Consider the following 24,919-nt stretch of genomic DNA (forward strand, 5'->3'; position numbering starts at 1 on the left):
GCACCTCTGGCCTGTACCCCAGTTCTGTATGCACAATTAAATAAATCTTTAATTAAATAAATCTATAAATAAATAATAATAAAATAATGGCTTTAGAAGAGTATGAAAGATAAAATACCTAGTGAATTTTTGAGCCTTGCAATGCTGATCAACGGCATTTTAATACAAGGGTCAGTGATACTGTCCAGAAGTGGTAGATAAAAATACCTAGGAATTACAGACACAGAAGGTGGATTACAGAAATACCTGAAGTTGAGATGAGGAGCTGAAAAGCAACAAGCAACTGGGGTGGGAGTGTTGGGGAGGGAGGAGAATCTATGAGAGATCTCAAGACCACCCAGGGTTTGGTGACTTGCTAAAACGTACAGGATGTAAAAATCTCTATTCTCATAATTATAGCTTATTAGAGAGATACAAGGCAAAATTAACAAAGGAAAAGGGCATATGACCACGAGGGAACTAGATGGAAGTATAAGCAAAGAACAAGTTGTAAGAAATAATAGGTCTCTCCATAAACAGGTGATGTATCAAGAGAAGTGATTAATGGAAAACGTTATACTCAAAAGTTCAGCTATAAAACACTTCCTCAATGGAATCATAAGGACTTCCTGTAGCAACAAATTGTAACAACACATATGAAATGTTATGTAACTGGGAAGCTCATTAGTGACATGGGACCAAGGTTTTTTTATGGTCTGGTCACAAACACCAAGAAAGGGCCTAATTGCAGACTCTCCAAAAGTAAAGTTGATACATTGTCTGTATACAAGTGGTTTGTGTGTTTTAAGCACAAAATGCCACTTTTATCATTTAGAGAAAGTTTTTTGTCAGTATAGTGAACTGTTTAATAACAAAATTCCGGACACTAAATATGCTTCTCCTTCCCCTGTAGAATGTCTCTGATTTATAGATGTCTGTCTCATTTAGCTTTAATGAATTTAAATTACAACCTCAATCATTATAATATATAAATGGATCAAATCAACACAACATACTCCACAAATTTAGACCATATGTCAAATATACTTTAATAGAAAAAAATGAAGTAAACTTAATCGAATTTCTTTTTAAGATTAGTTCTTATGATAAGCTATTTAATCCTTATCTATCCCTAAAACCTCAAAGACATTCTCCTGAGACTCTAGGAATCTGGCAAGATGTAGGTAAAGTGATAACTTACAACTAAATTGTAATAAAACATAGCTAATGAACACCTGAGGGGGAAGAATTGGATGATAGCACATACTAGGAACAAGCTCCAATGGAAAGGAGTAGAAAAAAAAAACAAGGAGTAGGAAAAAAACAAGTGAATTTTGCTGGTAGTGATAACAGAACAGTATAACTTACAAGAGCCCCTACACCTGCTGACTTGTACACATGCTAACATCGGGGCCTTCTGAGCCCAGGCACGACGCTAGATAAAGGGGTGTCTGATGTGGCACACAGGAGCAAGGAAATAACACCAGTGAACTGCAGGGTTACTGAATAAGGATCACTGATTTAAGCCTGAGGCTCTATATATGGAACAGCTTGAATGGCAGGGAATAGCAAGGCAGACTACCTGGGTTAACTCGGAAACAGCTACTACATGGAGGCCTTGGCTCCCTAAATAACAAAATCCTAAATAATAAAAACCAAAAATAACAAAAACAAAGACTGACCCAACCAAAGTAAGCAACTGTCAATAACAGGAAAAAGCACAACAGGGTAAGGCTCTGTGCTGGAGAAGAAAAGAAAGACTCCCAACCTTATAACCCCATATCAACAATAATTTATGGCCAACACTGCATCTACTGCTCAAAAATAACAGAGTGAGAAGGTACAAGATTATACAATGAAAACAACAGCACTGTATCCTTTAAATACACTTCCTTTGATTTTTAAATAAAGTCCACCATTGTTATTCAACAGTCAACACACACACACATACACTCTCTCTCATACACATTGTTCAAATTTTTCAGCTAAGTTTCAGTTACGTTATATGTGCATACTTCCATGATTTCTGTAACCAAAGCAGTATCATTTACAGAGATTATAAGGTGAATTACAGCTCACACGTAGATTTTACTATCAGATGTAAGATTCCAGAAAGGAACCTGGCAAAATAAAGTTCTTTTACAATAGCCCACTGAGATATATGAAAATCAATTTAGCACATCCAATGACATACCTAAAGAACCCTTTGTCTGTTGATTGTTTGGTGGTATATTTTCCTTGGCCATGGAAATTAATATTTTGCTGTTTTCAGAAAGCTTCTCTGATGCCTTTCCCTGAAAGATATTATTTGTAAAAGTGGATAAAAAAGCCTACAAAATATATAAATCATCAATAATTTTATTAAACAACTCGAGTATAAAGTTTGAGGAATTAGCCAAATGTATTTAGAGCTATCATAAATGTTTTCGGGCTCTCCCTGGTGGCACATGTTAAAGCATAGCACTGCAAAGCGCTTTTCTCATAAACTCATGTGAAATTTAACTGTAATCACTGGAAATTACACTTTTCCCATAGTTACCACACAATAAATTCCTTTATAAATAGGATGTGTATATGAACCGAGACCTTTGTCCAAGAAAAATGCTAAAACAGGTAAAACACAGGGAGAATAAGTAAACCAACAAAGTCTTGTGCAAACTAATAATTTAGTTATAATGTACCATATGGAAGATTGTATAGGTTGTGTCTATGAGAAGGTACCACAGCTGTCCAGATTAGTGCTATATTCTCAAATCCTACCTCATTACCTAAAACATACAACAGTCTCAGAAAACATTTGTCAAATGGATGATTTACTGTAGGAAAGATTTTAACAGCTTATATTATTAAAAGAAAATATACAAAAATTTTTTACTATTATAATAAATTCATTTTTATAGATGTCCAAAAATTTTAAGACACATTGAACTTTTTCAAATAGAAAGTGAAAATTCGATTTCTATTTATATTCTAAATGTGCCTTACATAACTAGTCTCCTAAAACATAGTATTAATTAAATTCTAATGAGAGATCATGAGAAACAAACATCACAAAAGAAAAATTGCATTTTTTTTTAAAGATTTATTTTTATTTATTCATACAGAACTGGAGTACAGGCCAGAGATGCGGAGGGTAAGAGAATTCACCAGGGACACAGTGGGGAGCAGAACAGGCAGATCGATGAAGTATACTGCTGAGGGGAGCAGCAGGCAGGTCAGGAGAGGTCTGCCACGCCATGTGGTTACCTCTGGGGCAGGCGGGGATCGAACTCATGGGGAAGCGGCTTAAGCTTCTTAGTGGTGTGCTTTAACCGGCTGTGCCACCAGGGAGGGCCGAAAAATTGCATTCTTAACAGCACATTTACTTTAACTTACTAACTGAAATGACAACTTTTCCTCTGTCCTTGAAACACACCATGGAAGTTAAGCAAAGTACTTTTGGAATGAGAAAATAAATTTAACATACTATATCAGCCACAAAGCACATATATGATCAAAGAGGAATTATTAATGTCTCTCAGTGTAGGGGACTTATGGAGTACTATAATGTGGTAGATAAAAGAACAGCCCTGCAGTCAAATCTCAGTTCTGTCTCTTACTATGTATATGTTTATGACAACCTTTCTTACGGTGGAGTTAATCACTAGCCCTGACATATAATAAGAACTCAATAAATGTTAGATATCATTAAAAAAGAAAAACTGCATTCAAAATCACTGATCCCTTCCAAAGTCAGGTTCTGAGAATGAGAAACAGCACAATCAAATTAAAATATGAAACAAAGTCCTCACTCACACAAGAGAATGTTTTATATCTACAGGGAGCTAATATTCAGAGACTTTAAAAAAACACATTATAAGAAAATTATTAACTATACCTTCATTTCCATATAAGGTGGATCACGTTCCAGTTCTGCTTTGTCTAGGGCCAATTTGGCTTTTCGCTCTTCAATAAATTCATCCAGATTATCAGCCATTATTCACCTCTAGTCTGTACCCCAGTTCTGTATGTCTAAGTAAATTATCTTGGGAAAATAAAAAACAACAATGTTTATATGAAGTTTATATCTTGTTAATATTAAGTTTATAACAGTTTATATCAAGCTATTAAAAAAATCTGGAAGAACCTAAATGGAATTCGTTTTTCATCTTTCATCACCTTACAATATAAAAATCTTTCACATTTTGAGACACTACAAACCATTTTTTTTTCTCCAGTAGCTCTGTACTTATTATATAGGTGATAAATTTTTTTAGAAACAGTTTAACTTGAAAGACCTGGATGGGAAACCCAAGACCAACGACCTCAATTTGTCCCTGAATCTCTCTAACCCCTTAGTTTCCACACCTGTAAGATGGAAATGTCTACCCTCCAGTTATTATGAAGAAAAAACAAAATGATGCATATAAAATGTATGGTACAAGGCCTCCCTGGTGGCACAGGGGTGAAAGTCTAAGTGCTATCAAGCACTGCAGCATGAACTGAATCCCTGACCAGAGAGCTAACCCACGTGGTAAGGCAGAAATCTCCTGTCTGATCTGCTGTTCCCCTCAGCAGTGTATTTCTATAGATCTGCCTGTTCTGCTCCCCACTCTCTCTCCGTTGAATCTTCTCACCCCTTCACACCTCTGGCCTACACCCCAGTTCCTGTATGCATAAATAAATTTTTGAAAAATAAAATTATAAAAAATTAATGTGTCTGAAATTCAGAACAGAGTTCAGGTTGGGGGAAAGGATTTAGCAAGGTCATTTTTTTTTTTTTAATGATCACTAAAACTAAAGGAGAAAAGATCACCTGGAAAAAGAAGCCCTAGAGTAAGATCCCATTTGGACAGAGGACAAAATACTAGGAGTGATAACATATCAGGGTAGAGTGCCTAGAAGAGATGGGTTAAGGTGAACCAAGACAATGTTTTATTTCTCATCCATTTTAAGATTTTTTTCCACCAACAGATGCCCACTCTCTTTCTTCCGGCATATGACACCCACGTAAGCACCTTATTTCCAGGGAATTCCAAACTTTCCCCCTAAACGTTGTTAAGAAGTAAATACTAGGTTGCTGGTAGAGGAGCCTGGAATACTGAAAATATAAAAAGCAGTATTAGGTGTATTAGCAAATGCTCATAGTACATCATTCATGGGAACTAAAGGCAATTGCATTTTTTATTCAGTTTCTGGGTTATTAGGCAAAATTGCCAAAACATTCGCTCAAACACCTCTTTCTCCCTCTCGGAAAAGCAATCCGAAAATGAGAATTGCATTAAGAAGTCAATGTGAAAACTGCTCAAAGTGTGTAATCCTTAAATATCATTTGTCTGAAAACTGTACTGGTATTTTCATGTTTCAAAATGTACCCTACCTAAAACCCGGAGTTCCTTTCCAGAAGGTCATATGTGGTACAGGACACCCAAAAAAACTTCATCCCTGGGGAACATTTCAGCAGATATTTAGGGCCCTCTGACCAAAAAAAAAAAAGGATTACATACAGGAAAGCAGTTATAATTTCCTTTTTCAGTAAGTGCTAACACTTACTGAAACAAGAGTCCGATCTTATATAAAAACTCATATTCAAGGCAGTCAGAAGAGGTTCAATCTCAAAGAACGGAGGAAAAATAACGATAATAGTACCTCGCAGGGTTGTGGTGATTAAGTAAGTTTCACTTGCAAAACAAAGCTCTGGAAACAGCGCGGGGCACACAAGCATTCAATAAACGTTAACCATTAGCCAGTAACTAGGAAAAGGAAAGGCGCTTCTGGAGGCTCAGCAAAAGACCCCCGCTGAGAGAGGGGGCGGGCGCACGGGAAACGAGGCACAGCCGGTCTCTAGGCGCCGTGGGTGGCAGCCTCATTAAGAAGCGTCAACTCGTCGTCAAGCAACCGGGTCTCCACAGCACCCCAGGCGGCCGCAGCTGTTGCAGGTAAGGGAGTCCAAACCTTGTAACCAGGGCACCGTCCCCGGGCCTGCCCTACCGCTGCCGGACTCCAGCCCGAAGGCACCCCAGCCCAAGGAAACTAGGCACCGCCCCCAACCAGGCAGAGCGAGCCTCCAACCCCGACCCCGGTTAACGCCCCCAGCCCGCAGCCGCGAGACCACGACTACGACCCCGAGACTGGGGGCCGCCCCCGGTGCGGCGGCCGCGAGACACCCCCAGGCTAGGAACTCCTGCCTACAACCCCTAGAATCCCAGCACCGCTGCAGACAGGCCTGCCAAGGGGCCTCCCCTACCCCAGAGACCCCCTACCCCGCTCCGGGTCAGCAAACCCTCAGCCCTGGGACATCCAGCCCCCACCACACCCCGTCAGGCCGCTCCCCACCCGCTGCTGGCGAATACTTACTGCAAAGACAGACTCCCGTCTAGGAGACACACAGCGCTCCAACAAGGTTTTTGCAGTGGGAAGAGGTCGCGGTGGGCGCTCGGCGCGGGAGGAGTGTGACAAGTCAAGCGGCCTGAGCTCCGCCTCTCCCGCCGAACCCTCCACCCGCCCTAAATCAACGGCTGAGCGCGCCCCGCCCCCACTACGACCGCGGGGCCAAGGGAGAAGGTCGCGCGTCCCAGGGCGCCCTCTGCTGCACCGGAGGCCGCACTAGGGCTCAAGCAGTCCGCAAGGTTCGACGTCACCCAGACGCGAACTCAAGCTAGTTCCCAAGCTCCGCCTACAGACTATTATCAATATATTATTGTACGAGCCACTTCGCAGGCTAAATCGACTCCAAACCCACTAAGACCTAGCTGGCCTGAGAAGGAGGCCAGAGCCTGAAAAAGAGAAAAGGGGAAAGGGTGGCAGTAAAAGAAAAACTGTTGACACAAAAACGAGGCATTTCTCCTCTCCCAGGAGTTTGATTAACGTTTTGTCCAGGGCCTTTTACTAATTTCAACATACTCAGTTATGCTGAAATAACTGAATACGGGGTGGTCATATGCAGTCTTCCAAGGAGAGTTAAACTAAGAGTGCTGCGTCCTAAATTACAGCATATGAGGGTTTTTACGGAGAAATTTCTACTGGAAGGCATTATCAAAATCGTAGGTGTGGAGGGAGTTTTGGGAGAAGGGTGATCGCAATAATTTGATGGCTTTTTTTTTCTATAGACTACACACTGTAACTAGAACACAACTCAGAAGAGTATCCTGCACTCTTATAGCTTATGTGAAAAGAAAAAAATTCGAATTAAACAAATGCATTCTCACAATACAATAGAGTTTATAAAATCACCTACAGACATGTGGAAGCAATGATTACTGGAGAGAAGAAGTTACGAAAAATTTCGTGGTATAAATCTCTCAGTTGTGTTTTTAAGGATTAATATGAGCTCCAGGGCAGAAAAGTCAGGGGAGAACATTTAGGCAATGCTAACCACATATGCAAAACCAAAGGAAAATTTTAGAAGTGATAAAAGGTGAACTTCAGGTGATATGTTGGGGCCAAGTTATTGGAAGCTGTCTTGCTTTTTTTTTTTTTGTCAAAAAAAATGAAAAATCATTGAAGATCTACATTAGGTGTTAGCGATAAAAGAAGGGACACAAATCTGGCTCCCGTGATTTGGGTCTTTGAATGTAGGGCAGAACAAGGGAGAGTAGAAGGAAGAATGCCTAAAACATTGTATTAACTATTTGAAGAAAACAAATAAGATTAATTGCCAAGATTAATTCCTCGTTAGTGATAGCGATGACTTCACAGCACAATATTGAAGATTAAACTGTAAGCTGTATTATAAGGGCACTAAGAACTCATATAGATGCTAATGCGTAAAGGGAAGATAGTAGCCCACTACCAGTTTCCAAAACCTTCAGGCCCCAGGGAAAGCTAGTGTCAAACTACCAGAAGCCTGTAGGATTTGATGAATGTGAAGTGAGATAACCTGGAAATAAAATAAGATGCCTTGTCAACATCCAAAGCAACTCTTGTGTCGTTTTTTCTAGACATTCTTACTCTGTAGACTTTCAACAAACTTTTTGTTTAAACTTCACATAAAATCACCTCCCCCAATCCAATTAAGGTAATCAACGTCAATCCAGGGAAGCCGAGCCTGCGCAGTAGGAACAAAGAAGGCCAGTTCCAGTTTCTGGCATAACAGTAACTTGACCTTCTTCCTGTTTGGAAGGCTATACCATTCCCATGCTCAGCCATTGTGTTTGTCTTAATTTACACACACACCATGCCAGGATAATATGTTCTCATTCCGCCAAAGGAACATTCCTCTCGCTGTATAATAAAACTGCTGTTTATATCGTGGCGTCCCAGAATAACCCCCTCTACCCCCAAAGGTCTGTACCAACTTCACATCCGGTTGTAGGTGTCATGGCTGCCAGTAGAGCCTAGTACGGATTTGCACCTGTGGTGGGGAGGGTCAGCAGCTCGTACCCGAAGCCTAGTGAGGTAGATCTGCGTCTTGGCTGCTGAGGCGACAACTTCAACGACTCTTCGGCGATGGCAGCGTCCGGGAGTGGTATGGCTCAGAAAACCTGGGAATTGGCCAACAACATGCAGGAAGCCCAGAGTATCGATGAAATCTACAAATACGACAGAAAACAGCAGCAAGAAATCCTGGCGGCGAAGCCCTGGACTAAGGAGTGAGCAGGTCCCTGGCGAGAATCAGGGGGAGGGGTGGGGGAAAGGGAAGGCGGGATTTTATGAGACCCGGGGGAGAGGGAATGAAAGATGTTCCGAGTTTATCTTTTCTTGGGCAGGGAGGAGACGGAACAGCTTGAGAAATTTGTCCTACTTTTTATCCCCTCAAGCAGAGCCTAAACTACCCCTTATCCCCAAGTGCGGCTTGCTTTCATTCCCCTTTCAGGCTCTTTAAACCTTTTGCTTTCGGAGGATGGACGATCACTAAGGCGGTTTGAAATGTCACTTCTCAGCATCCGTATTGTCATGTATGCCACATATACTGCCTTGAATTAGGTGGCTATGCACTTGGGGTACAACTGTTTTCAGAAATTGAGTCTGCCCAAAGGTGTATAACTATGAACCTCTTTTGGAGATCTTTATCTTTTGTTTTTGATTGTTAGTAGTTATTTCAGAGGTTTATCTAGACTCAACCCAAAACGTTTTAACACCAGTTCATAGAAACGAGAAGAGAGAACATAAAGCTCTTTACCCCTTAGCAAAGTCCCTATGCCCTTGACCCACCGTGTTGATCCTTTCTTAAGTACAGATTTTGTTAGGGAGATTGTAAACAACACGATCTCTCTAATGGGTGGAAAGGAGATTGATGATCTACAGCAGAAACCATATTTCATCTACCTCACAGTTATATCACCACTGAGATAGTACTTTTTATATTGTCATTTAATCATCGTGATGAATTTTCATTTTTGGCAAATAACAAGCAAATACATTAACTTAACTTCATAATCACGCTGAGACAATGAACTCAAGTGAGCACCAGTGAAAACTAATAACATATCTCACTAATTAGTTAATTGATTTTAGGAAGTTTACATCTTTTTTTCCTTTCAGTAGTTTATTTTTCCATCATTTTGTGCATTTTTCCATCTCAGTTGTAATCCCCTTGGGCTTCCCATCACGAAATCACCCATGTGCCATCACAAAAGTCCAGTGCACTTCCCTCCCCCCCCATAAAATGTCTCTGGAATATAACTGTTCATCATCATCATCATTATTATTATTATTTTCTTGCCTTGTCCATTATACTCCTGCTATGAGTGAAACCATTCGGTATTTTTCTTTTTCTTTCTGGCTTATTTCACTAAGCATGATCTTTTCCAGCTACAAAAGGCATGTGTTTTTTGGTTTGGGGTTTTTTTGGTTGCTGAGTAATATTCTGTTGTGTATATGTACCACATCTTTTTAATCCATTCATCCATTTTGGGGCATTTGGGTTGTTTCCATGCCTTTCCAGTTGTAAATAATGCAGCAATAAACATGGGGGTGCAGGTATCTTTTTGAATCAGTGTTTTTGTGTCTTGGGTAAATACCTAGGAGTGGGATTGCTGTACATAACCCATCTTTTTTACAAATTAAGATATACTATATTATTTTTTAAAGATAAGAAATTTTAAAATCATTACTAAACTTTACTAGTATTTCTGTTGTATTGTAAACAACTAGTTTGTTTTTCTTTATTGAAGTAACTGATTTACAACACTGTATATGATAAGGGGAATAGGTTCAAAACATCTTCAGATATATGTTACCACACAAAGCACCCGAAACATTGGGTACCCTCCCCTCTCTGTTCTCACCATCTCCCCTAATAGCCTCAGTTCTGCAGCTTTATCTCAGGTTTGTTTTAGTTTTGTATTCATCCTAACTGTCTAAGGCCACATAGATGAGATGGAAAATGTAATTGTCCAAGAGCAGTTTAATCACATAAATAGATGGCAAACTCTGAAATAGCGATCATAATAGAACTAAAAATACTAAATTTTGAGGCTCATACCAAAGAGAAGCTAAATCCTTCAACACACTGACCTTTGAGAGTACAATAAGAAAAGGTTAATAATGCTAATAACAACTCGAACTTATTAAATGTTTTAGTATGTGTGAGAAACTAAGCTAAGCACTTAATATACATTATGTTATTATGTTATTTCCTCCTGACTACTCTGAAATGTCTGTTTACAGATAAGGAAACTGAGATGCAAACATTAATTGGTTGCTTTAGGACCCCAGCTTGCCAGTGCAAGCATTCAAACCTAGCAGATGGATACCAGAGCCCATATTCTTAACTGTTAGACCAGACATTTAAGCCTAAAAGTCATCAGACACAACCAGCCAACTGGACTCAAAGAGATATTTGGTTATTCCAAAATTAATGGATAAAAAATACTGAACTGGGCATGCAGTTATCTCCTTTCTATTTGAATAGCTATTACTATTTCCTTTCTCCCAAGAGCAAATACTTGACAGCAGTATGACATGTTTAGTATTTCCATCCTCTTGTAATAACTCTTTCCTTCTTTTCCTTTCCCAAATTCTATACTCTTTCTCCCCTGCCCCCACCTTGCTCTGCCCCATCATGTAAATCAATACTTTTTCATTATCTTTATGAATATTTTGTTAGTCTTTTGTTATGCATTTTATATTAGAATGTTAACTATACTATGCTTTTGTTTTGCAGTCACCATTACTTTAAGTACTGCAAAATCTCAGCATTAGCTCTACTGAAAATGGTGATGCATGCCAGATCTGGAGGCAACTTGGAAGTGATGGGCTTGATGCTGGGAAAAGTGGATGGTGAAACCATGATCATTATGGACAGTTTTGCTTTGCCTGTAGAGGGCACTGAAACCCGAGTAAACGCTCAGGCTGCTGCATATGAGTACATGGCTGCATATATAGAAAACGCCAAACAGGTAAAGCTAGTGTTCCTTAAAGTTTAGGAACAGCTAGTTAAGAATCTCATTGTACCCTTTGAATTTCTAAACTTAAAACTATTCTCTTTATACTTAACGTTTATAACTTAAGATATTTCAACGATTTCTATATAAAATATATATGAGAGTAGTATGGGCTTTTTAAAAAAAAATACTCTAAAGAGTGATACTATCACAAAAAAAAAATTTTAACTGTGGTAGTCATTTTGTAATGTATACAGATACCAAATCATTGTGTTAGTACACCTGAAATTAATGTTATATGTCAATTATTCTGAATTTTAAAAATTAACGAAAAGTATCACATTCATTATCATATATATAGTTAAAATCAAAAGCTTTGAAACAGCATGAATATAAAAATGACTAAATTATGATATATAGGTTTTGTTCACTATTCTGAAAGTACTTCTATTTGGTATGACTTGGTATGGTTTTTTTTTTTTAATGTGGGGATATTCAAAAAAATTTCAATATAAATTAAAGGTGATGGTGTTCTCAGACCCAAAGAAATCATACCAAATGGGAACATTCTACTTTAAATAGTGGGGGAAACCTATATCCATACACTAAACAGCTAGCCAACCTTTAAAATAAAAATTTTTTAACATAACTATTTTATGGAACAAAACCTAGAATATTTTCTGAAATAGAAAAGCAAAATGTAGAACACTATATGTAGCATGCCATTATGTATGTTCTTATTAACCTACTGATATGTAAAAAACCCATTCAAAATATAATTTAAACTTGAAAGCAGCATGTGCTGTAAACTATTCGGCATACTATTCTTTTATCATAAATAGAAAAATGATAAATGTCTCTAAGATTAAACAAGAACCTCAAGTTCCTTTGTCCTCTTTATGTGTTAGGTTGGACGCCTTGAAAATGCAATTGGCTGGTATCATAGCCACCCCGGCTATGGTTGTTGGCTTTCTGGGATTGATGTTAGTACTCAGATGCTCAATCAGCAGTTCCAAGAACCATTCGTAGCAGTGGTAGTAAGTATTACTCTAACCAGTTTTAATTATGTTCTTTATGAAGATTTACTAAAATAAAGTATGCAGGAGGTAAAAAAACAATGTGCTAAAATAACAAAGCTCTGGTTACAGTCTGCCTAGGCCTGAAATTGAAGTCCATCTCTTAGAAGCTGTGATTTTGAACAAGTTACTTCTCTTCATTTCTTCTCCAACCTGTAAAATGAAGTGATCACAGCATTTGTCACTCTTCCCTGTACATAGAAGCATTTAGTCAATGACTGAATTGAGTGAGTCAAGAATTATTAGAGCAGGTCTTGCTATGCTCAGAATGTTTTAGATTTAATTCAGGTTAATTAAGGAAAAGATAGAAATTATTCATGTATTAAAATAAAACTTTTGGAAGAGAGATGAGCAAACATTTGTATAATAGTTTTAAATGATATAATAAGTAAATATAATCTCTAAATTAACTATGAGATATTTCTATATTTACCCATTTTAGTGATCTTTTATTGTTTTTAATTGATTATTTTATTTCTTATAATTTGGTTATTATTGTGTGTATGTATAATGATATGCATATATATATTTGCAAGTTTATAATATTGAAACAAATTACAGTATATAAGAATTTTATAACCAGCACATGTTAAACACATGTTTCTTATAGATTGATCCAACAAGAACAATATCTGCAGGTAAAGTCAATCTGGGAGCCTTTAGGACATACCCAAAGGTAATTTTTCAAATTATAAAAGTTCTTATAATTTTTTAATTTTAAAATATTTGATATATATATATTTTTTTTTTAAAGATTTATTTATTTGTACATACAGAACTGGGGTACAGGCCAGAGGCTCAGGGGCGGTGAGAGCCTTCACCAGAGACAGAGTGGGGAACAGAACAGGCAGATCGACGAAGTACACTGCTGAGGGGAGCAGCGGGCGGGTCAGGAGAGGTCTGCCACACCATGTGGTCACCTCCGGGGCAGGCGGGAATTGAACTCATGCGGAAGCGGCTTTAGATACTCAGTGCAGTGCTTTAACCCGCTGCGCCACCAGGGAGGGCCTATTTGATATATTTTTAAAGATGTGTTAGCAACAGTACCTATTTTGTCCTAGAACAATTTAGTAATATTTACAGAATACCAAACTACCTAAAATTATCCTTAGCAAAAGACAAGACACTGTGTTAGATATTGTTAATTTTGCTACAAAAGCAGTTCTCATTTGTTAATAAAAATCTGTACGTTTATGACATTTCTAATGTACTGGAGAAATAAGCTAAATACATCTATTTCCTTACCAGGGGGATAATGCAATCAGAAATAGATATTTGTCTTCAATATTTAGCTTTCCAAAATTAATGTATAATAGGATATCACATAGAAAACATTCTTTTTGTTTATCTTCTGTGTTCTTTCTTTATTTTTGTTTAGGGCTATAAACCTCCCGATGAAGGACCTTCTGAGTACCAGACTATTCCACTTAATAAAATAGAAGACTTTGGTGTACACTGCAAACAGTAAGTAATGTTAAAATGTATCTAATGCTGAAATCATCATAAGAAGCCTAGGAGATTATCTGCAAACCAAGCCCCTATTTTTACAGATGAGAAAAATAACTCAGACAAAATACATTCCATAATACCTTTTTAAATAATAGAGAGAATGTACACACTTAGGGTAATGTTCAAATTTTTCATTAAAAGGTCCAATCTGACATGCTATGAACATTTTATGTATAAGATACTTGGCTCATTAATGAAATCAACAATTGAAAGAAATTTTATTTAGTACCAGCCTGATGTTAGCTTGTTTGTAACCTTCAAAGTACACTTAGCAAAAATCTTCCTAAATACAGTCATTTCAAATGCTAAAGAAGCCATACTAAAAGCCACCAAATTAGATACTTCTTTAAAATGGCTAATCTATGGTATTGGTACTGAATTACATCTCAGTTTTAAAATGTGTTAAGAAACCAATGAAAGTAATTTTCCCACCTTCTTAATATACCTTGCCATCTCTTTCTATCACTGTGAACCAAGCCACCACTTTCTGGTGTCTAAACCAAAATACTAGCATTCAAATGAATCTTTCTGCTTCTCTCTTTCACTACCCCCTTAAAGGTCTCATTAATCCGGTATTTATTTATTTGTCTTTCCTGAGTCAAGCACTTTCCCCAGGCTGCCTGAGGGGTACAGGAAAAGGTGCAAAGCAGACAAAACATGGGATAAAGAACTGAGAGGTAGAAATGGCTCCTTCACGTGACAAAGAGGATGAGAAAGGTTACCATCAGGCAAGAGAGCCCCTTGGCCTCTGAAAAGACAGAGCCTAGAGTAGTGAAGGAAAATAGCTGTGGCTGCAGAGCAGGGTTCCTGGCTTAACCAATGATGAGGCTCCCAAACATACAGCCAATTCCAGACTCAGCCTGCCACCCCTACTGTGCAGCCCCAGCCCCTATGAACTTGGCTGCCTGTGATCCCTAGTTACTAGAATTGTGTCCAAGTCCCTTGAAATGGTGCTGCTTTGGAAGCTGTGGCTAGGAATAAGTGGACGGTATGGCTGCCAAGTTGCTGAGGTGCTTATCTGTCACCTCTCTGGTGGTTTCAGCACCACAGGAGACAGTGATCACCTCAGCAGCTGAGAGGTCCTCCTGACCAAGTCTGGGTTGGAAATTAGCACAGGCATACATTTTCAAGGGGTAAAGGAAGCTGCTCCCAGTGCAGAGAAGACAGGGAAGGGACCCCCTTAAAGATCTTTTGTGTAGCCATTCTTATTCTGTGAAAATAAGTCAGATCATGTTCTTTTTTGAAAGAGTGACATCCCATCTCACCATCAATATGATCCATAATCCTTATCATTAATTACACAACCCTATCTGATCAGACTTCTACCAATTCTTTGATTTCATCTCTTATTATTGAACTTTTGATTTAGCCAATCCAGCCATAGCAACCTCCTTAAGGTATGTCAGTGTACCATGTGAGCACTTGATTCAGGTCCTTTGCACTAGCTCTTTCTTCTAGAACACTCTTATTTCCACTACTTCAAACATTGAGTGTCACCTTAACAGGGGACATTCTTTGGCCACAAAAGTCTAAACCACTACCTTCCTGTCATTCTGCTTGCTTTCCCTGCTTTATTTTTCTTAGTGCTTGTCACATCTGATATATTTTTGCTTCTTGTTTTTGGCCCAACTAGAATGTTGAACTTGATGAGAACAGAATTAGTAAACTGCTATATACTAATATGTACAGCAGGCACAGCACAAAAAAGGGTAGGCTTCTCCAAAAATATGAATGACTTAATAGCTCATGGTCCCTTTTCTCCCTACCTCCTATCCCATCTTCAAGTAAATATCTTTATTATCCTTGTGCTACTACTGCTCTTTTTTTTTTTTATCCCAATGTGTCTAGTATTAGGTTTTGAATATATCTGGTTTACAGTTTTACTGACATTTCGGGGGGGGGGGGATTGTTTTACTTTTCATTTAGAGGCTTGGGATCTTTTTTTTTTTCCTTACTGAAAGAATTTCTGTTTGAGAGAATTGCTGTAAGCACAGGCTGAGGTAACTTTATTTTCAGCCTAACAGACAATTTTTTTTTCATTTATATTGAGTTACAATGCTCTGAAAAGATTATACCTTTAACACCTACTCCATATGTTTTCCACCAGCAGCAGCTTTTGAAACAAAAAGGACTAAGTTGACCATTTATGTTTTCTGTAACCAAAGAAATTTACCTTTTTTGTTATGTCTTTCACTAAGCCATCTTAAATATTTTCTTAAATATCTGTGCTCTGGATGTAAAAATACAGACTGAGATTTTTTATATTAACTTTTCATATCCATTCTGTTACATACTAGCTGTGTGGCTTTGAGCAAAAAGAGACTCTGAATCTATTTTTCTGCCTGTAGAATGTGTACAATAAGCCTTTCCTTATGTAACTATTGGTAAAAATGTCTCTTGTGATGCTTTGTATCCACTGATGTGCAAAACCCAGTGAGATTCTTTAATATGTATTACATTAAAAAAAAAAAAACAGTAGGTCCTAATTCAAGAATTAGAGGGGGAGAAAATGAAATATCCGTATGTCATTTTCAATATTTCAAAAAGACTAACAAAACTATAGTTGACTTTAGAGATGTAGTTCATTAAATATATGTGTCATTAGCTGGAATTCTGACCTCAGAAACATCAATAAGCATGTCATTCAGATGTTCTCACTGGTTAACTTCTTGGGAATTTCTGCGCTCTACAGAGGGAAGAAATAAAACACAAGAAAGTTTAGTAAACAGATTTGAAGAGTAAGGAAACCATGGTTACCTATTATTCCATCAGATTAAAAATTAAAATGTGATTATTTGGATATAAAATTCAATTCACTTAAATTTAGCCATAGCTTTTATATCACGTGGTTGAAATCTTTCTTTTTTTTGCTTACTAAATTTGTGCTTTTGTTTCATAGGTACTATGCCTTAGAAGTATCATATTTTAAATCTTCCCTGGATCGCAAATTACTTGAACTTTTATGGAATAAATACTGGGTGAATACGCTGAGTTCCTCTAGCTTGCTTACTGTAAGTACTCTACTAGCAAAAAATGCATCTGAAATTTTTTCTAAGCTGTATATGTTTAATACCTTCAACTCTTTCATGGAAAGGCTATATACCTAACTTGGCCAGGACATTAGGGCTAACATCAAAATCTGCATGACCAGAGCTGTACTAGGATACTAGGCCAACCTAAGATGTGTCTGTCCTGTATCACAGAGACCAGGTCTAAGTGGCAAAATAAATGACCAAATGAGAATAATATCTGTGCCTGCTTAAAGAGACTTTCAGTGGGAAAATACAAATACTGATTTTTTTGTTGTGTCAGATATCTCAGTTAGGATCCTGATTACAAGTAGCAGAAGACCCAAACTAACTAACTTAAACAAAAAAAAAAAAAAAGAAATTTTGTCAACTGCAAAGCCAGAAGTAGGCTTTACTTCATGCATTTGAACAATATTGTGAGGTCTTGATCTTTCTTCCTCACCATTGATTTCATGTCATTGGCTTTAGTTTCAGGCTTTTTATGAAAGCAAAATAAACATTAACTGCTGAGTGCTCAGTTGTAATTAATATTTTATTTCATTGTAATTGTACAACTTTCTGCTGTTCTACATTTTTATGTTTTGAGCAGCTAAATCTTGTGTTGTGAAGTAGTCTATAAATCTTAAGATTTTTTCTAAGTGTGAAAGTATCAGTTGATGTCCTAAACCAGTTAGATCCAGACAAAATGGATATAATTGTATTTTTTAAAAACCTAAGTTGTGGCCCCCCCTGTGGTGCAGCGGGTTAAAGCACAGCACTGAGAAGCTAAAGCCACTTCCGCATGAGTTAGATTCCCGCCTGCCCCGGAGGTGACCACATGGTGTGGCAGACCTCTCCTGACCCGCCCGCTGCTCCCCTCAGCAGTGTACTTCATTGATCTGCCTGTTCTGCTCCCCACTCTGGTGAAGCCTCTCGCCACCCCTGAGCTTCTGGCCTGTACCCCAGTTCTGTATGCACAAGTAAATAAATCTTTAAAAAAAAAAAAACCTAAGTTGTAAAATCATTAGAAAAGCTGGTAGCATTATAAAGGACCTTCTACCATAATTATGACAGCAAATAACTTGTTATGTTTGGTGGTTGAACTGTTTTTCTGTAACACACTCCTTATAAATTGAGCACATAAAATAATATACTAGTTGTTGCCAAGTTATTTATTTAATCTTTACTCTTTTCTATTAAAGATGTAGAAAAGAAGTATAGTATACTTCTCAACTTATCTATGTGGGGAAAAAAATGTTTAGACTAAAACATTTTTAAAAGATAGCTCACAAAAAATGTTTTAAATAAGTCAGAAGAAGAAACACAAATACCAGATTATGCCCACCTGTATATGAAATATAGAGAAATAAAAAAAAGGTCAGATAAATTACACCAGCAACACATCTTAGAAATCTGACTGTAGAAATAAGGTTTCCAGAGGAATGAGAGGGAGGAAAGCCAAGTAGAAAGGAGGCCCAATGGGGAATGCTCGTGAAGGACTGTTGGTGCCTTCATGGTAGGTGTATCTTGGTAATATACCTGACGGTGTGTTTTTATACCTCAAAGTTATATACAGAACCAATATTACTGTTAAGTGCACATATGTCATTAAAATTAAATTTTTTCTTTTCAATTAGTATAAAATATTAAAGGACAAGATGGTATATATAATATTCCAGTTTATCAAATGTACATGTGAATATAACACAATACAGTCTTCTAAAATATAACCAGTTATCACTAGGTGGAGATATATAAGTTTCCTTCTTTATATTGCTCAACATTTTCTAAATTTTCTGCAGTAACTATTAAATCTTATAGACAAAAAAACTAAAACGAATGTTACTTTTTAAATACCCTAAAACTAATTTTGGAAGTTCAATTAGAACATATAACATGAGTAGACAATAATCACTAAGCCTTTGCTAGATGCAGTGGATAGTCTGAAGAATTTTTGTGTAAGTTATTAATTTAATTTTCACAGTAACCTCAAGGTCAAAATTATTGCTTTCCTCCCCAATTTTCAGAAGAGGATCTGTACACATAGAAAAGTAACCACCCGCCCCCAAACACAGTTCTGCAGGAGGGCAAGAACCTAAAAAGAAGCTTTACACTTCAAAGCTTCTCATAATAATCAAAAAGAAAAACTCCAAATTTAACCTTGAAATTATAAATGAAGAAAAAATGCTACCATGAATGGCTTGTAATCAGTTCTTGCAAGTATAATTCAACTTATTCACTGACTCTTCAATTAAATTTCATAATGGAATTCTTTGTAAAGAAATTTTCTATTTATAGAAGAAAGATAAGTTACATAACTTACAGTTACATGTATATATATATATAATCTTTATTGCTGTTATTATTTTTAATGATAAATTTGTTAAGTGTACTGACAGAATACTGTTTACCCACAGAACGCAGACTATACCACCGGTCAGGTCTTTGATTTATCCGAAAAGTTAGAGCAATCAGAAGCCCAGCTGGGGCGAGGAAGTTTCATGTTGGGTTTAGAAACACATGACCGGAAGTCAGAAGACAAACTCGCCAAAGCTACACGAGACAGGTAAAGAAAAATGATTTCATTTTTAGGCCTCTTTCTGTTTCAGTATTTGAAAATAAATAGTAGGATTCAAGTTCCTTTTGCTTCAACCTATTTCTAGCTTAGAAAGGCACCTGAATATTAACTTACTGGGAACTTTTATGATTTTTCAAATGCAGATTTTAACTTTGAGAATTTAGAAGATGTTAGGTAAGAGTATTAAAGACTTAAAGATCTAGGTAATGTTATGAGATACTCCTAGTTGCTGTTTTTTGGCTTAACTTAAAGGTTTTATTACTTTTAAACTCCTAAATACAACAGCAATTACTGAATCTGGCTTAACTTAAAGGTTTTATTACTTTTAAACTCCTAAATACAACAGCAATTACTGAATCTCTCTTATTCTTCTTAAAGAATCCTTTATAATTTAGTTTCCAAACTTTTAATATCAAGAATTTAGTAGGAACAAACTTGCTGGGATCTGTCCCCTGATCACTTATGAAATTAAATGACCCTCAGTTATATACAGAATAGGGAGGAATACTTGAACAACATGTAATTTCACAAAAAATTGAATTTTAATGTAATCATTGGGGCAGAAGAGAAGAGAAAACTAGGTTGATATTTATAAAGTGATAACCTTGCTACCCATTTTAAGAAAAACTGGATTGGTTAATAAAAGAAGGGAGATGGAAAGGTAAAGTATATTAGGAGCAGAAGTTATCTTCAGTTAAAATTACCTTATTCTTTTCTTCTTCTTAGATTATTAAAAGGTAGTGCTAGTGACCTGGATAAAAATATCATCTTTCTCTCATTTTGGGTACTTGTAATTGAGTGTCTAGTCTTGTTCCTCTGTCTTTGGATGGTTTTCTTTTGTTTTATCTACAATTACATCTCAATTTCTTATGATGAAAAATTTTCACTATGGTACGTCTAAATAAGAAAAGTAGGAAAAATAAAAGTGGTAATACAAACAGAACATTCCTTTTTTAGCTAGCCTTACAAGAATTGAAGTTTCTCTGAGTATTGACAAATTTGGGGTTTTGTTTTTTACTTTTTCTCAACTCTGAAATTTATGTCTTTCACCTACTGACTTGACTTTGATTTTTAACTGTTTGAAGTTTTGTGTGTGTGTGTGTGTGATTTCAGCAGTGGGGGAGGGATTTTTAAATTATGTTTTATTATTCTGATTAATGACAAGAGAACAGATGTCAGTGTTTTCTAATCCATCTACAATTATGAATTATATATCATTTCAGTCACCTACTAAAATAGAACTTTTCCGAAAACTACTGACAGGTAATAAAACTGTCATGAATTTGAATTATATAAAAATTTACATTGTCATTTTTCTCATAAAGTGGCTAAAACTAAAAGGAAGTAAAATGGGCATGAGAAATGCCAAAGGCTAAAAATCACAAGAGTAAACTATAAATTGGTGTGATTTAGGGAGTATTCTTAAAGCCAAAAAAAAATCATTTGGGTTTAAGAATGGAAATGGGAAGAAAAAATGCATGTTTAAAACAGTTTTCAGTTCTTGTGACATTATGTGATGTTTTTCCTTTCCAGCTGTAAAACTACTATAGAAGCCATCCATGGATTGATGTCTCAGGTTATTAAGGATAAACTGTTTAATCAAATTAATATCTCTTAAACAATCATCTAGTACTTTTTGCCTGAAAACAAGCATGAGAAAAACACCTGAGTTACAAGTCTGTTTAAAAGTATAAGGTGCTCTGAAGTGTCCTGAATATTAACTTACTGTAATAAAACTCTTTTAAATGAAATTGTTCTTTCATTGGTTTGTGGGAAGGATTAATTTATTTTTCTAGTATCCTTTAATGTTCTGCAAGAAGAAAAGACCTTTTCTATTTTCTTATCCCAAGACTCCTACCTAATTGATTCAAAAAAGTTTAACATTTCACTTGCCACACTGATGTCAGAGTGACTTTTGAGTTTTACTCTACATCCTTTGACTAGCCCATCAGTAAAAATATAGCAACATTTTTAGGCAACATTGGTCAAATCATGCCATAAACTGTTTTCCTGAGAATCAAATAACTTATACAAGAGAGTGCCCAATACAGGGTATATAGTCTTTCCAATATTCACCAAGCACCTTTACTGAACTAGGACCAATATTATTCATGTTGAAACAGCTGGACATGACCATTTTATCATGAAAACTAAACCATTTAACTAGAACCTCATAGTATACTGCTATGAAGACAGAAAAAAGTATGCTGGAGAACTCTTGGGAGGATCACCTGCCCAGAGACTTACCCCAGTTGGCTTTCTTAAGGTAGTAACCTGATATTAAGCTGAAATTGAAAGATAGGAGGACTCACCAGAAAAAAACATATTGGGAAAGTGATTACTTTGACAGGCAGAAATTACATCAGAATATGGAAGAGTAGAGGCAGAGAATAAGAACCTAGACTTGAAGGGGTTGAGTGAAAATGTGAGGAGTGGCAGGACATGAGTTTTAACAAGTAAGATGAAGGTAGATCCTTTGGGAGCTTTTAGACTTCATCCTAGCAGCAATGAGCAACCCAATTCACATTGGGGTGCCCTGTAACAGTATTAAGGCATTTTAAGCAGCAGAAATATAACAGATTAATGTTTCTCAGAGCACTCTATTAAGAGATTTGGGGTGAGGGCTGGATAAAATGACATGTAGATAATAGTAAAAAGACAAATGTTGATCAAATTTTAAAATAGGCAAAGAAAAAGACAAGAGTTAAAGTAAGAAAATTTTAAGAAATAACTTACCAATGACGTCACATGCTACCAAAGTCAAGGAAAATAGACCTAGAAGTTTTCTGTAAGATTTGTCAAGAGTTTTGTAAAATGAGAAAGCCAATTAACATTAATACCCAAATACTTTGAGACTGCTGTTTGTATATTTGCATATTTTTAAATAAAAACAAGCACCCCTCCCATTTCAGTTGACAACTTGATCTTCCTTTTTATGCCCTTTAAAGAAAAAATCACGACTGTCCCCACTAAACAACTAAAATCTGTTATTACCACAGCCTTTAGCAATACCAACTCTATACTGAGACATTCAACTAGGAGTTTTGACATGATGATTGAGGTTCCTTTGAAAGACATGACTGAAGGTTTTATGGGGGTTTTTTGTTTTGTTTTTTTGAACATCATTTTTTCATTTTTTGTACAATGCATGTTTTTTCATCTGACTGAAGGTTTTGGCATAAAGGAGTAATGGAATTCACCATAAAACCAGGCTAGCAGTTTTTATTCTCAGATTTGAATACAGTTAGTCATATATGTTGATCAATTAAGACATGTTGCTAAAGTAGAAAATGCTCATGTGAACAACAGAATTACAGAAAAAGGAAACTTTTCAGTCCTAACTTCATTAGACCCCTTTTGAAAAGTCTTAGTATTTCAGTTTTGATGCCTTGGTTGGAATAACAAAAAGCAGCTTAAACAACTTGTTGGTGCCTCTAACTCCATAGGAGCCAGAATCAGACTTGGTTTACTCATAGATTAGGCTCTGCCATCCCTATGTTGACCTAAACCTCAAGCTGATTCCCCAAACTGGCTGTACACTTATGCCATCTAACTAGAAGGAAAGAGTTTGCATTCACTGTCAGAATAAGGTTCTGACTTCATTCTGGTCTGAATTGGTTCATCACCCTGCTCCTAGGATTATATATAGCAACTGATATAGATCAATAAAGGGCCACCCATGGAGCAGGGAGTTGGTCAGTAATACCCAAAATGCATTATTACTACACATTGGAAGGCTAAATGGGTACTACTTAGGACACTAACAATGTACCCTCTACTCAGCAGTACAGCCTAGGCAAAAATAGTCCTAAAAAGGATCATTTATGTTTTATTGTTAAGTATAGTTACTTTATTAAAAAATCAAGATCCTTTTATAAACAGTTTAAGGTGTATCTTTACATTTTAATGTATTGTCATAAATGCTCTAACAATAATACTGAGTTTTTAGGAAATCAGATTTCAATTTGCAAGCACTATTCAATAGAAACTGTTGTGAATTGGGGTTGTCTTCTCCAGCAAAATATTATTTTACAACATTGAGCTGTTCAGGAGCTGAAAAGGCCATTTTCTAAGTGAAGTAAGCTCTGTTTCACTTCAGAATTTTTCAGTATTTCCTCAAGCTCTTCAGTGATAACATATAGGAAATGTCAGTCATCATCAAAAACTTAATGTCCAAGGAGTAAAACTGAAGCCAGAGTAGAAATAGAATCACAAGTTCACACAGAGATGGAGAACTCAGTAGGCAGGGAACACGGAATGCAACAAGTAAGGATGTAGTAAGAAACCAGAGTCAAGGGTGTTACAAATTTTCCAGATTGACAATAACAAAGTCTGCAGTTTGTTCAACAATATTCATGCCTGTATTCTTGAGAATTTATGCATTTAGTACCATGTTTAGGTGATACTGCCCAGTTACATGAGTATTTTACTCTACATGTTTTAATAACTAAAAGACACAGTTTGTTGTTTCAAAGTCAGTAGTTCTCCCAAGAACAGAGCATATGGTGGAAGAGAAACCATTTATGCACCATTGTTCCTGAATTTCAAAATAAGCTACAAAAGCAAACATTATGTGGTCTGTATGAGGAATCAAGTCCAAAGATTGCTGTCACAAATTAGTGTGATTATATGGTATTCAGGATTTTAAAAAGATCGCTGCACCACACAATAGAATAATAAACTGCCCAATAGCGTACCCACTTGAAAATAAACAAAGAAGAAAAGGAACGTAAGTAACTTTTAAATGAATCGGAGAAACTGGTAGTTGGAGTACTGCATATTACAAAGGTTCAAAAATGGTTTTGTGAGTGATGAGGTACAGATGCATAAGTCATACACACCAAGAAGTTCATTTATATTGCTAAGTCTGCACTGTATCCACATGTAGCTGAATAAACTGAGCTGAACACAGACTGCTGAGTTTCCAAGATTTCTTTTTATATTTCTGGATCGTTTTAAATAAACTCCAAAGACATTCATCATGAAAAATCAGTAAGCAATGTGGGGTGCTTTTTTTTGTTTTTTTGATGTTTGTTTTGTTTTTTAAGATAGGAGAATTACTACCTGGAACAATAGTTATTTTTGCTCATCCTTATGATATAAAAGAATATTATATTCAAACTATGAGATAGTTTTTCCATTCATCATTTAATAATTGATGTATCTATGCCAATGTGGTTAGCAAACTACTTTCAAAATTGAAAATATAATTTTGAATAATTATTTTGGCTTATTTTCAATACAAGTTCCAATAGCAAAGAAATTCACTTTTATGGGACCCAATGTTAGTGTAAGGATTTCAAGTGAAGTTTGGGGTAAACAGTGTTAAGTTTCTAAAGGTTTCTAAACTTTTTACCCAAATATTAGTGGAGAAAGTATCATCCATCTTTTTAGTATAAAATTATGATCCACTTATTTTAGAAAACTAATATATTAAGCTCAGGTCAACTATAACAGATTGAC

General features: G+C 36.4%; 2 protein-coding genes across 6 annotated transcripts in view; one reads left to right on the forward strand and one right to left on the reverse strand.

The window, feature by feature from the left end:
* Window positions 1–6,445, reverse strand: part of CSPP1 (centrosome and spindle pole associated protein 1) — an 81,430-nt gene extending 74,985 nt beyond the window's left edge. For 3 of the 5 annotated variants that reach the window (XR_001145298.1, XM_012723056.1, XM_012723054.1), the window contains exons 1-3: window positions 5,339–5,419; window positions 3,857–4,003; window positions 2,174–2,273 (exon numbers count right to left, since the gene is read on the reverse strand). Coding sequence is in view for 4 of the 5 variants with exons in the window: in XM_012723056.1 (XP_012578510.1) it covers window positions 2,174–2,273; window positions 3,857–3,955 (199 nt within the window). In the remaining variant the exon portion in view is untranslated. Of the gene's footprint in view, window positions 1–2,173; window positions 2,274–3,856; window positions 4,004–5,338; window positions 5,420–6,315 lie in introns of those variants that run through there. The other 2 variants (XM_012723055.1, XM_012723057.1) reach the window with 1 other exon arrangement.
* Window positions 6,446–8,081: 1,636 nt separating this feature from the next.
* Window positions 8,082–21,207, forward strand: COPS5 (COP9 signalosome subunit 5). Its single transcript, XM_004679820.1, has 8 exons — window positions 8,082–8,549; window positions 11,066–11,300; window positions 12,194–12,322; window positions 12,972–13,037; window positions 13,740–13,825; window positions 16,770–16,881; window positions 19,296–19,444; window positions 20,990–21,207. Exons 1-8 carry the CDS (start codon window positions 8,407–8,409, stop codon window positions 21,072–21,074), a joined length of 1,005 nt encoding a protein of 334 aa, XP_004679877.1. The 5' UTR covers window positions 8,082–8,406; the 3' UTR covers window positions 21,075–21,207.
* The last annotated feature ends 3,712 nt before the right edge of the window (window positions 21,208–24,919 follow it).

This window comes from Condylura cristata, unplaced genomic scaffold, assembly GCF_000260355.1.
Source record: "Condylura cristata isolate star-nosed mole 26May11 unplaced genomic scaffold, ConCri1.0 scaffold00009, whole genome shotgun sequence".
NCBI classification, from domain to species: domain Eukaryota; kingdom Metazoa; phylum Chordata; class Mammalia; order Eulipotyphla; family Talpidae; genus Condylura; species Condylura cristata.

Coding starts and splice junctions, on each gene's coding strand:
- COPS5 (XM_004679820.1), top strand. CDS start 8,407: ATGGCAGCGTCCGGGAGTGGTATGGCTCAGAAAACCTGGGAATTGGCC. Junction 13,038..13,739: donor CCTTTAGGACATACCCAAAG/GTAATTTTTCAA, acceptor ATTTTTGTTTAG/GGCTATAAACCTCCCGATGA. Junction 16,882..19,295: donor GTTCCTCTAGCTTGCTTACT/GTAAGTACTCTA, acceptor GTTTACCCACAG/AACGCAGACTATACCACCGG.